At 38.3% G+C, this 14,012-nt stretch overlaps 1 protein-coding gene across 12 annotated transcripts in view; it reads right to left on the reverse strand.

Moving 5' to 3' along the window:
• STS (steroid sulfatase) overlaps positions 1–14,012 on the reverse strand; it is a 121,146-nt gene that overhangs the window by 39,735 nt on the left and 67,399 nt on the right. For 11 of the 12 annotated variants that reach the window (XM_037377533.1, XM_037377527.1, XM_037377526.1 and 8 more), the window contains one exon: positions 8,378–8,515. The exons of the other annotated variant lie outside the window; for it this stretch is intronic. In XM_037377533.1, coding sequence (XP_037233430.1) covers positions 8,378–8,515 — 138 coding nt within the window. The remainder of the gene's footprint in view (positions 1–8,377; positions 8,516–14,012) is intronic. 12 annotated transcript variants of the gene reach the window in all.

Here is a 14,012-nt window from a genome sequence, read left to right on the forward strand (position 1 = left end):
GATATTACCAAAGTAACTATGAATATACCTATTTCTAAGGCACAAAGCACTTAATATTAATGTTGTTCAAATATTTTACCATTATCAGTGTCTGACTCCATCTTCATTAGTAACAGAACTCATGGCCACTCTAGCAGCACGACAGTAGCCAAATGCCTAAACGCGTGGTGCTAAATGCTTCATAAATACAAATAAGACAATGTTTCTAATGGGCAGGTCCAAGGTAAAGGCAAAATATAATTAGCTACATATCCAAAAGAAGCTGAAAATAACAGTATTAAGACATCCAAAGAGAATTCATAGAAAATCTCATACAGAATCATAGAATTATTTAGGTTGGAAAAGACCTTTGAGATTATTAAGTCCAACCATTAACCCAGGACTACCAAGTCCATCACTAAACCAGGTCCCTAAGCACTGCATCTACACATTTTTTAAACACTTCCAGGGACGGTGACTCCACCACCTCCCTGGGCAGCCTGCTACAATATCTCACCACCTTTTCCATGAAGAAATTTTTCCTATTATCCAATCTAAAACTCCCCTGGTGTAGCTCGAGGCCGTTTCCTCTTGTCCTGTCGCTTGTTATCTGGGAGAAGAGACCGACCCCCACCTGCCTACAGCGTCCTGTCAGGTAGCTGTGGAGACCAAGGTCTCTTGTGAAGAGAGGTCTTCTCTGAGCCTCCTCCTCTCCAGGCTAAACAACCCCAGTTCCCTCAGCCACTCCTTATAAGCCTTGTGCTCCAGACACTTCACCAACTCTGTTGCCCTTCTCTGGACACGCTCCAGCCCCTCAGTGTCTTTCCTGTAGTGAGGGACCCAACACTGGACACAGCATTCAAGGTGCAGCCTCACCAGTGCTGAGTACAGGGGGACAATCACTTCCCTAGTCCTGCTGGCCACACTGTTTCTGGTACAAGCCAGGATGCTGTTGGCCTTCTGGGCCACCTGGGCACACTGCTGGCTCATGTTCAGCTGGCCATGAACCAGCATTCCCAGGGCCTTTCCCATCAGGCAGCTTTCCATCCACTCTTCCCCAGGCCCGTAGCATTGTGTGGGACTATTGTGACACAAGTGCAGGACCTGGCACTGAGCTTTGCTGAACCTCATACGATTGGCCTTGGCCCATCAGTACAGTCTGTCCAGATCCCTCTGTAGATCCTTCCTGCCCTCCAGCAGATCAACACTCCTGCCCAGCTTGGTGTCACCTGCAAACTTACTGAGGGTGCACTCGATCCCTTCATCGAGATCATCAATAAAGACAGTAAACAGAACTGGCCCCAGTACTGAGCCCTGGGGAACACCACTTACAATGAGCCACCAGCTGGATGTAACTGTTCACCACCACTCTTTGGGATCAGCTGTCCAGCCAGTTTTTTACCCAGTATAAAGTACACCCGTCCAGGTCAAGAGCAGACAGTTGCCCCAGGGGAGTGCTGTGGGAGACAGTGCCAAAGGCTTTACTAAGGTCCAGGTAGACAACATCCACAGCATTTCCCTCATCCACTAGGCGGGTCATCTTGTCACAGAATGAGATGAGGCTCGTCTAGCAGGAGCTGCCTTTCATGAACCCATGCTGGCTGGGTGTTGTCCCCCACACTGTCCTGCATGTGCTGCATGATGGTGCTCAGGAAGATCTGCTCCGTAACCTTCCCTGGCACTGAAGTCAGGCTGACAGCCCTGTAGTTTCCCATATCCTCCTTCCTGCCCTTCTTATAGATGGGCATCACATAGGCTAACCTCCAGTCTTCTTGGACGTCTCCAGTTTGCTAGGACTATTGATAACAGATGCAGAGTGGCCTGGTGAGCTCCTCTGCCAGTTCCCTCAGCAGCCTCAGCTGGATCCCACCCAGCTCCATAGACCTGTGCTTGCCTAAGTGGAGCATCAGGTCATTAACTATTTCATCCTGGACTGTGGGGGCTTCATTCTGCTCCTTGTCCCTGTCTGCCAGCTCAGGAGGCTGAGTACCCTCAGGGTAACTGTTCTTACTATTAACAGAATGGGATAGATGTCAACAAGTGATAATGAGGGAGGACTTCTACTGTCTGCATATGCACAGTGAAACAGTATAATGGGAAAACTGTGGAGAAAAGTTTTTAATGCCTTCACTGTTTACTGTTATGAAGTATGTAACAGGAGAGAGATATTTTATAACACACTGAAGCTAATTCATAAAATGCGTCACTACGCAACTAAATAAAAACTACCACAAAATAATTAGATTCAGTATCTCAGGGTACCAAGGAAGAATATAATGGCATCCTTTAGACCAGTTCCATGAAACTGTTTGTTTATTCTATGGAGAGAATATTCTTTTCATTTATTTATTCTATTAAACTTATTCTAAAGTAGAGATCTAAAATATTTCAAGAAACTAACCTTATTTCCATTCCTAAAGGAAAGCTTACTAGCTTAAATGGACACGCTCAAATTGCAGATGTCATACTAATGAGAAAGCCAGTGAAAAGCACCTAAGAAGTTAGTGCAGGTATACTGGAGGCCACATACAAAAATAATATCTCTAAGTTCCACAGCTTTCAGCAGAGAAATGTCACAGAACTGGGACCAAAAAAAAAAAAAAAAGTACATAGAAAGTTTTAAGAAGTTGAGTTAAACACAATAGTCTCCGTATTTCAATCTGAAAATGTTAATATTAACAAGATAAAAATAGCCATAATTTATATGATGTCATAACTTATATGTTATGAATAACTTAGAGGCTATAAATTATATATCAGATATGACTTATATGCCAATATATGAAAAATCATTCTGTCATCTGGTATAAACAACAAAGAGTTACATAGCAAAATACATGGAAAGAATGATTTTTCAAAAAAACATATCACAAACTGGGAGTTCCCAAAGGAATTAACAGTCTTAAATGACTCAAAGGACCAATCAGTCCAATAGGTCCACAGGAACTAATTGGTTTCTGAAGAAACTGATAAAACTCTCTGATCAGTTTCTGATCAAAACACTAAGTGGCCAGGTAAAATGTAATATCATGTCTGCACCTAGGAGTCCCTCAGAAGTTCAGGTAAGAAGGTCTTGACTTGTTGGGAAGAAATTCTTACTAAAAAAGTCTTTTTTTTTTTTTTTTTTTTGTAAAGGCTGTGTCTAGATTTAAACATTTGAAAGATCTCTGACATGGACCTTCAGGAAATGTTCCTGGAACATTAATCATGGGTTAGGATACAAAAGTTTGCCATGAATCAAAATCTAACAGGCAGGAAAAAAAGAAATAAAAAACCAGCCTGTGACACTTTGCAAAAAAAGTCAATAGTACAGTACCTCGATTATAGTCTGTATTAAGTTTCTTGCTAATTCAATATATTTACTTCAATTTTGGAAGAGAAGTGAGCTGTGGAATTTAAAAAAATCCACATGTGACACAAAGTATCACAGGCTCAGCAAATTCAGAAGAAAAGACACACCAAGCTGGATGAAGAGGAAAAAAAGATGCAAGTTCAAATTCTGTAAAAATATTTGCAGTATAATGAACATTAGAGAAAAAAATATCAGAACTAGTCTTAGTTATTCATATCATAATCTTCACTGCATACCTGAGGACCTATGCAAACACTAATGCTTAATGCACACCTTTAATCATTAAGATACAATGACAACAGGCAGTCTATAGGATGAAAGGGATAATATTAAAAATAAGTATACGAACAGGTAGTGATAATTCATGGCAAAATGCAAAAGGCAATACTTGTAAAGTAAATTTAAAATAATATATTGCACAATTAGAGTTCACAGAAGAAAATAACAAGAAATTAGGGACAAGAAAAAACTCATTGGTTAAGACTGATGAGACAGACTGATGAGACAATTCTTTTCTGAATGAAGCATTAAAGAGAAAAAGGCACAATAAAAGTATAAAAAACAATGGAATGCTAGGGAAGGTATAAGTTTTCCCTCCTTTATCCTATATCAATAAGGAAACAGTATTAAACTTCAAGATGTTCCATGAAATTTGCAACTGTCCCATTTCAAAATAGTAAATGAAAGCACTGTGTTCTCACTGCCAAACGATTTAGGCTATGCTAAGAAAGAATCAGAGTGGCATTTAATCTTCAGCTGATGAAAATTTATATAACTAATGCTAAAAATCATTGTAGAATCTAAGTTTTCAGGATCCACCTCTTAAACCAAAGCCATACTGTCTAGGATTAGAAGATCTTAGTGTTCTTCTTTATTTACTACACAGCTTCTGCATCTTCCTCCAAGGATTCTGATCCTGATAACTATCAGAAAAGGGCCACCAGAAAGAGAGGCTATGATTTTGATCCATCACTTCCATATTACTATGTAACATCTTCTAAAAAACAATACTGAAGAGATAAACCAGATTGTATATGACAGCAACTAGGTAAACACCGTGTTAGCTTTGGTTTCTAATTTAAGATTTATTTGAAATTTATTTGGCTATCCTGATTTACAGTGACTGTTCCACAGTCAAAATCCAGAGTAATAAAACCTTCAAATAGCAATTTCTCCTTTTTGCGTTCAGTCTTGCAGTGCTAGACTAACTCTCCAAACCCCTCTTAAATTTTATTATTGGTGCTCATTCAGCTGTATATCAAGACAAATTAGTGAGCTCAAATTGTGGAGATCTGTTGAGAGCTTTTGATTTTAGGGCAGAAGCAATTATTGCTGAGCGTACTGCTCCAGCGCTGAGAAGAGGGTTAAGTGGCTTGATTCATATTCACATTCATGCAGCTCTCATATACAAAAAGACAAGTAGTAGAGATTGTCTAGCAGAGACAGGGAGAAAGGATGCACATGTCTCCCAGTTTTGTAAACTACTCATCAGATGAAGCAGTGCATACAGGAGCACAAGCAGCATTAAGACTGTCCTTTTGCTTTTTTAGGCACATCGCTATACTGGCGCCTGAGACTTAAGGCTTCACAGGTCTGGTTTTCATTAAACCTGCCAGAGGTGTACACATCTCTAATACTTTTCAATGTACATGACTCTTAATATGAATAAATTCTTATGTATGAAAATTGCTAATTAGGCAATTAATTGATCACTTCCACTTCAGCCCTTTTAAAAATGATGCATAATAAACCTGTTAAAATGAGGACTGATAGGGAGATGGGGAGAGTAGAAGATAAAGCAGAATTAATTGAATTTTAAAATGGTAAAAGTATATTCAACTGATTGCATGGGCCTTGTTATTTCTTTCTATTTTATTAAGAATATCTCTCATACAATAATTATTTTTGTTTCTTATGTAGTGATTATTTTCTATCTCATAGTATAAAGCATTTGTCAGTATAGCATAGGTGGAAACTGTAAACCACACAATTAATTTTAAAAATAAGAAGCCCCATTACTCCTCAAGTAACCCTATCAATCAGATTTTTTATTAATTCAGGTAAGATGTATTTCAGATAGTTCTTCATTCTGTACGTATGAATACAAAGTTTGGCAAGATAGAAGACTCCATTCAATCAATGTTCCTCAGGAAGGCATATTCCCCACTGTATTTGTCTTTTTTTGGTTTTGGTTTGGTTTTTTTTTCCCCTCCTCATCATTTATCCTGCATCTTATGTTTGGTATTCAAGGCAAATATTTTTTAGAGCTTCTAAAACACCTCAGGCTGTGCCTACAGCTACACATATGTAACCATATGGTTCCTTAATTACTTAAATCACTATGTAAGACCTATGTGCTAACGTTCAAGATACATTTCACGCTGGTGTTAGCCCAAGGGGACACATCTGATGATAGTTTGTACCCTCATGACTTCGGCATTGCTTGTTTTGGTTGTGTAGCATTTCATTTGCAGCTCTCAAAAATACAAGAATCGTTTCTTAGACAGATACCTCCTAACTAAAAACTGTGGAGTCTTCACATTTGAAAACCTCACTGTATTGTTGTTGCTTACTATATTTGCCTATTTTGCTTCTTTTTTGCAGTTTTGCAGATGATACAAAATTGGAAGGAGTGGCTGATCCACTGATGGTTATATTATCCAGAGGAACCTTGACAGGATGGAGAAATGGGCCAAAAGGAACCTCATGAAGCTTAGCAAAGGGAAACAACAAATCCTGCATCTGCGAAGAAATAACCTTTAGGGCCAGCAAAGGCTGGGGGCTGACTGGCTGGAAACCAGCTCTGCAGAGAAGGACCTGAGGGTCCTGGTGGACAGTTAGCTGAACGTTAGCCAGCAGTGTGCCCATGTGACAAGGAAGGCCAACATGATCCTGGGCTGCATTAGGAAGAATGTTTCCATCAAGTTGAAAGAGATGATCCTTATCTTCTGCGCAGCACTGGTGAGACATGCTTGGAGTGCTGGGTCCAAGTACAGAAGTCCCCAGTAAAAGAGAGACATGGACATACTGGAGTGAGTTCAAAGGAGGGCCATGAAATTGATTAAACTGTCGGAGCATGTGACGTGTGAGGAAAGGCTGAGAGAGCTGGGGCTGTTCAGCCTGGAGAAGAGAAAGCACAGTGGGATCCTACCCATCTGTATGGATACATGGATTTACCTGAGCAAAGAGGACAGAGCCAAGCTCTTTTCAGTGGTGCTCATAGACAGGACAAGAGGCAACGGGCACAAACCAAAACACAGAAAATTCCATTTAACCATAAGGAAAAGCTTTCTTTAAGGTGAGTGTGATCAAACACTAGAGCACGTTTCCCAGAGAGGCTGTGGAGTCTCCATCACTAGAAGTTTTCATAACTTGATTTGACACAGCCCTGAGCAGCCTGCTCTAGCTTAGCTGATGTTGCTCTGCAGGGGCGAGAACTAGAGACCTTGGGAGGTCCCTTCCAGACTCAACTACTATGCAATTTTGCAGGCCTGAAATACTACTTTTTTAAAAAAATCATACCTAAAGGCAATTTACTTCTTTCCCTTTACAACTAAAAGTTTCAAGCTTGGTAAATGACTTGCCAAACACTGCTGGATTTCTTTGATCTTGTCCACTGAAATATGAGGGGAAAACAAATCGCATGGCCACTTTCTACTGAAAGAATTAAAAGAACTTTATCCCTAGTAAAAGGACAAGGATATTCTCCGCTTTTCAATAAAATAATTTAAAAAAGCATTCCTACTCTATCTCAATAAGATTGAAGATGATTTAAAATATTTTGACATTCATTTTCCTGGTGCTGTGTCCACCACTTGCACACTGGAAAACAGTTTTCTGTAGTTTGTCAGATGGAATCCTTTATTGAATATTTGACAAAATTGTCTATAACAGTGAGAAGTCTGTAACTGAATATTCATAATCTTTATGACCAGTCTGTGACTGAATGTTATAGCTGTGCTATCCAGTAGAATTCCTCCATCTCCACATCCTTTATTCTCTTATCCTACTATCCTATTATCTTTCCTTTTCTGCTATTCTCAAAAATACATTGCTGACAATAATTATGTTCACCCCTATTTTGAAACCATGTTCTCAAAGGTACCCATTGGTATATTACATTCCTGCTGACTGAAGGGACCACCATGCCAGGGATATGGGAATGGACAAAATGGGGAAGGCCATTTGCTAAGCTGGAATTTTTCTTTGCACAAGATCACCATATTGCAAGAAAAGCAGTATCTTTCTGTATTGCTGTGTGATATCACCACAAGAAAGTGTAGTACAATAATGTAGACTTTAAACATATTTTAACCTCCACAGAATAAATAGATTTTGGAGTATCAATCACCTCAAGACCTGCACTAAAAGAATACAACTAAACTTTGTCCTTTTAACTAAAGTTTCTCTGTTTCCAAATCAGTCTTTAATTCAGTGTGTTATACATCATTTTCAAAACTCTCTCCTCCAATGCAGTTTTTCTGTTTGAAATCTTGTCCTCTTCTGGCTGTTGTTGAAATTGCCCATTTCAAACTCAATCCAACTCTTATTTTTTTCTTTTTTAACCTAACTTTCCTTTTCTACTTTCTCTGTAATGAATACACTGGACTCTGTTGCTGGTTATCCCATCTTTATATCCTACCTTTGTGTGATCCCACTCACCCCATGGTATTTAGCTCTTGTTTACAATTCCTGATGGTTCACAAATGGTCCTTTTTTCCTTTCTATTCTGCTACCAAGCCATTATAGTAAAGCACTATGAACTGACATCTTTCCAAAGCTGTATCTCTGCCTAGTTCAAAAGTATATTTGCTAGTGTTACAACTCCACAGAGCTCTAGCTGAGCATGTACTCTAGTTGAGCTGCTGTATTTGACAAGTACCCCTTATATTTACTGCCTATGTTTGAATAGAATGACAGTCATGAGAAATTTCCTATTAAGGAATGGAGTTTTGATCTTGGTCACAGAGTACATACAGTTTTGGAGCAAAACCACGAGATGATAGTTTGTAACACAGTTTTTAGGAATCATCAGAGAACGTTCACCTTTATATATGCCATTGTATCCTCCATGGACTTCTCCAGAACTGGAGATCTCTTCAACATGAGCCCCTTGGTCAGATGTAAAGTATACAAGAGTTTTATCACTCAGATTATATTTCTCCAGCACGTCCAGAACCTGCCCTAAGAAAAAAACAAAACAAAACAAAAAAACCCAACAGCTTTAATATCTTCAAGTGGCTTTTCATTAGCCTTGGCACACAACGTATTTTTGTCCTTATGCCTTTTTAAGATCACTTTCCATATAAACATTATTATACATAGCAATTGGCATCATGCAGCATACAGTAGGGGACAATTGCACAAGGGTTATTGCAATCTGGACCATGGTTCAATTGCTGCAGGGTTTCTTGAAGTATAAAATGAGAAAATTTGTGCACATCAGAGAAAAGGGCTGACCCACAGAGAGCCAGTGACCTTTGGAAGCAGTCACTCTCAATCAAGGAAACCCCTCAGCAATAAGATTCAACCCGCTGAGGGTACCTGAAAGAGTCTCAGCATGCAGAATAGAGCTAACAGTTTGGGGGTAAAGCTTTGCTGCCTAGCAACCTATAGAGGCAGCAGGGCTAAAATCTCAGTGTGTTAGAATAAGACATCTAAGAAAAAAGCAAAGATAATGTATGGAGTGCCTGGGGAGACAGCATGGTTTAATTATCAAACCTACTAATTAATCCCTAATTTCTCATCATATAAGAAGTGACATTGACTAAATTCAAAATATGCAAGGTAATAAACACACACATGTGCAGGTATGGAAAAGAGGAATCCAGACAGATATGTGCTGTGGGCTCATGTTTCATTTTCACAAAGGGCTCCCCACGCTACCTTGGCACTGTGGAGAGCCTTGCAGTGCACATAAATTACTTTCAAACCTATTTAGATGGAGTCCTGTAAAAAGGGTTTCTGTAAGAATGAGATGGAAGCCATTCTTTGTAACTTGCTCCAGTGAATTTTATACTGATTAAGAAACTAAAATTATTGGTCCTGGAAGCTGACCAAAGTTTAAGAATATACTTCACATCAGCCTGCAAATGAGCTTTAACCTTGTCCTTTAGGGATCTCAGAGCATACAAAGATAATTCTGTCTTCACAACCATTTTATCTTCATTCTTTTTATTCAAACATCCAAGAATGGTCCCATTTGAATGTTAATTTTGATTTGCTCACCTGTCCACTATGAATTAATTCATCAGCTGATGCCCAATTATTGTGTCAATGAGGATGAGATAAGAACTTTGAAATACAGAGCCTTCTTTAACAATTTTCAGATCATCATTTCTATTGCTATGCTCTTTTCCTGGATAGGGTGTAATTACCTCACCTTATTGCTGCTATTTCTACTTGTCTTTTACAGCATTCCAAACCGGCTTTGTTAAAAAGGTTGACTGCCTTTGTTTCTTATCAGCTCAAATGATTGGGTCACGAATAAAGGAACATCAGCAGTTAAGTTGGTCTTGTTTGTAAACTAGGAGCAAAGAAGAAATGTAAGAGTAGGAGAATTTGTTTATGTAAATTTTGAAACCTCGTGGGAGTTGAAATTTCCCAACAGAGCTGAGGAAAATCTGTTACAAAGGCTGACATTTTAAAGTTTCTGGGTTGAGGGAAAATCATGCGGATCCATCTGACAAGCCATTCACTTGCTGCAGCAGGTCGACTTGGTGCCAGAAAAGAAAGAGACAATTTCTCATTGGCTTCTAAGATTGTTTGGAGAATGTACTTGCTAAGTAATTATAATATCCCTTGGAAAGGTGGCAATGATGATAAAGAAGTGGAGTATATAGACAAATTAGGACATTATGTGTGGGTGTTCAGTCACATGACCTCCAGAGTTCCTTTCCAACCTATATTGATCCATGATTTTATGAATCTATGAGAACAATAATAAATGGGATTGCACAAAGAAATATACATGCAATGACATGCACAAATTCAATTTTTTTTGCCTACACAGTTTTCCTTGATGAAATTGGATTTTCAGATTTATCCTACATATAAAAGAATATGAAAATAAAACAAGAATTCCACTCAGTACATAACTTTAACTGATCTCTGGTGATCAGAGACATCTGTCATTCAATAAAGGCCATTTGGTTTTCCTAATTAATTTGAGAATAAATGAGAAGAAATGAAAAATGTCTCATTATCACAAATAATTAAATAAAGCAGTCATCATTATGATGACTTTTTTTTTTTTGGGAAACAAGGTTGAGTAGCTTGACTTGGGTTGAAAAAAAAATAATTCTGAAAAATTACCCATTTCAGAAAAAACCAGCTCAATAAAATGCACGGAAACTACCATCCAAAGCTTGTTGAACTCAATGGTAAAACTTCCATTTCCCTAATTTGGCTTTTTAAACACAATTAGGATTGGCTAAATTACAGTTAATTAACAAATGCTGAAATGACCATTTATTTTAGCAACAACATTTTTCAGTACAGATGGACTAATAGTGGTAATTCAAAAAGCACTATTTTCAGAGAATGGCAATCACAGTGCACTCACAGAAATGAAGCAAAGCTTTCATTTCTATTCTCATCTTGCACACTAAGACCTTCTAGAATGAAAACAATAAATAAACAATAAAGTGTGTGCTACCAGGAGATAAGACCCATTAAAGTGCATTTGAATGATGTGGCTACTGTTAACACAAGCAATACATCCACTTACTAGCATTTTTAAACGGTAACTAATACAGAAGAAAAATTCAAAGAATGTATTGTGGATCTTTATGAACAAGTATCTTTCACCTGCAATATTATATGAATTTTGGAAGCAAATACTACAAAGTAGGTGAAATACATCCTTTATTGTTTTCTTATAATAATTTAATTTTTTACTCTAACTCCTCCAATCTTATTATTTCTGTAGATTTCAGAGAGACTTTAGAATTAAGTTAAAATTGATGTATAAACACTCCCAGTCAATGCTAGTTAATGAAGAAGGAGGAGTTTAATCTAACCTATTTCATCTGGCTTCAGAAGAGATGAATCACAACTGCAAAGAGCCCTTTTTACCTGTTGACTAAAAAAAAGAAGACAGGCAACTAGCTCAAAACTAAATGCCTTCATGTTAGACATCAAGGACAGTAAGATGAATCCTACCCAAAGTGCTAGACATGCAACTCCATGAGCAACACATTTTAATGAGTGTGCTGAACAAATAAATGATGTCTGAGTAAGAGATGGTAAAACTGTATTGCTCCACTCATAAAATACGATTGGAAGAGGATCATATGTCATGGGCTCTTGAATTACAAGAACAGGGCTTCAGCTGGTCCCCTTTGAATCCCATTGCTGGCTGCAGAAAGCAATATAAATTTTTAAAGACTTTTTGGATGCAAAGTTTTTATAGAGAATATGAAACTGTTGGATAAATAAGCCAGAACACTGGGAGAACTGTAGCTCAGTTCAAGCAACAACAGTTTGCTGTTCCCAGTATAGGAAATTTTCAATAAAAGTGAAAGGAGAGTTTATTGAAAAGATTCATTTGAACGCCATGTTCTAAAAAATTAATAGCTGTACTGATCTCTGCCGATGTTACCATTTACATTTTTTTCTGATTTGAACAGAAGATTCGGAAAGACAACATTTCTGAACAACAAAATCAATCTAACACTGAAGGAGCTCTATTTCTGAAGCTATTTAGTAACTAGAACTTCAGATCAAGTTTCTCCTAAAATTGCCGTTCTAGAAATGTATACCAGAACACAGGTGACTAACATTGTAGCAGACAAAGGCATTAGATCATTGGATACTTTTCTTTCATTTGTATTTTTTAAGGTAAAAAACAGATTAAGGACAGCATTAAGATGTTGCTTGCTTTCCTTGGTACATCAGTGTTCTGAAATTTAAGTAGCTCTTCCTCCAAAATATTCTGAGGACTGCTCTTTACAGTCTCCTTTCCACTCTTGCTTCAAGCTATGTTGAAGAGTTGTTTCATTCTTAAAGTGAAAATGCCCATTCAATGGAGTGATAGACATGTGAAAGTGATAAGAGCAATTGACTGTGCCATGCTCTTGCCATTCCACTCATTGAACCCAGTGTGAATGGTAGCTCAATCAGCCTCTCTAAAGCTGCACACGATTTCTGGTGTTTTGAACCATGTAAAACTCCTACTGATCTATATTAAGTTATAAAGTTTATAAAAGATGATTGCTCATTTGAAAACAAGGTACAAACACTAAAAAACTATAAGGTGTTTACAAATGTGTTAGTGATTTAGAAAATGGTTTAAACATTTAGTCAAGCAAGCATATGAACAAATGCATTTGATTAATAAATTAGCTTACTGTCATTTGAAGTCAATAGGACAGAAATGTTATTTGTATTAATTTAAAATAATTTAGACTTCCTAAATTATGAATAAAAAGCTCTAGAATGCATAATACCTCTGTCTAGGCAATAGGACAAAATAGTCTATTTGTGAGGAAAGCTTTAAAGCAGTTTGCCAGATTTGAAGAAACAACAGGATTCAGAAGGAAGATTAAGGATGTGTCTCAGGACAAGACAGTTGATGATAAAGGGAATTCCTGTAAATACAACATTCTTTTCCAATTCCAGTAGACTTTCACATGCCTCTTGTATCCAGAAGCTTAAAATAAGATTGAGACAATTATTGGACAGAGTGATCTGAGAAAATCAGCCATCACATCTCTGCCTAGGACTGGCAGTTTGGTTTTTTGGGGGTGGTGTTGTTTTTTTTATTTTGTTTTATTTTTTATTTGCTGTTTCAGAATTCCCTGCTAATAATGATGTTTGTTTTTTAATAGCATCATTAAACAGAATCACAACTAAGGTGTAGTCAGCTGAAGGATTTCACCTCTGCAAATGGCAAGCCAGGAGTGCTTTGAATACATGCATAAACTCCTACAAATTAACCCTACATCTGTCTGGAAGCCCATATTTCTCCCAGAAAAAAATATTGATGCCATTCAACTATGCAGCCACTACATAGCAAACCTCTTGGGACCCTCTTCCTGATATGGGATTTTCATTAAGGTAAATCCACAATCTATCTGATATGGAGAAATAGCGTGAAATGGGGACAATGGACACCGACTGTGATTGTATACGTCTGCTCGGGAATGTAGGTATGGTGACTGGTCATGGGTGCGGTGTCTGCTCACATAGGCACACAGCTTTGAGGAGACGCCTGCCCCTCTTCCTCTAACAAAGGGGAGACGGGGGGGGGGGGGGGGGGGAGACGGGGGGGGGGGGAGGGGGACGACGACACGCCTGCCCTTCTTCCTCTAACAAAGGGGCTATTTAAAAAAGAATGAGAAAAGGATGAAAGACATTCCAAGGCTATCTAGAGGAAGGGAGTGCTAAGTCTCCTTGCTGGAGAAGATCGGATGGTCACAAGGCCATGGACATGAATCACCGCTCCTCGCTGGAGACGATCAGATGGTCACAAGAACATGAATCACCTACAAACCTGCAAGACCACCACATTCCAGGCAAAGGACTGATAAGCTAATTAACATACGAAGCGGGGTTTAGGTAACTAATATGTATAGGCGTTAATTGAATATTCATTTGTTTTATTGTATAAATGTGAGATGGTTTCGTCACTTCGGGGATGCACGCTTGTGGAGGAGCGATCCCCCGTGCATCTGCGCGC

Source organism: Falco rusticolus, chromosome 2 (assembly GCF_015220075.1).
Source record: "Falco rusticolus isolate bFalRus1 chromosome 2, bFalRus1.pri, whole genome shotgun sequence".
NCBI lineage: Eukaryota > Metazoa > Chordata > Aves > Falconiformes > Falconidae > Falco > Falco rusticolus.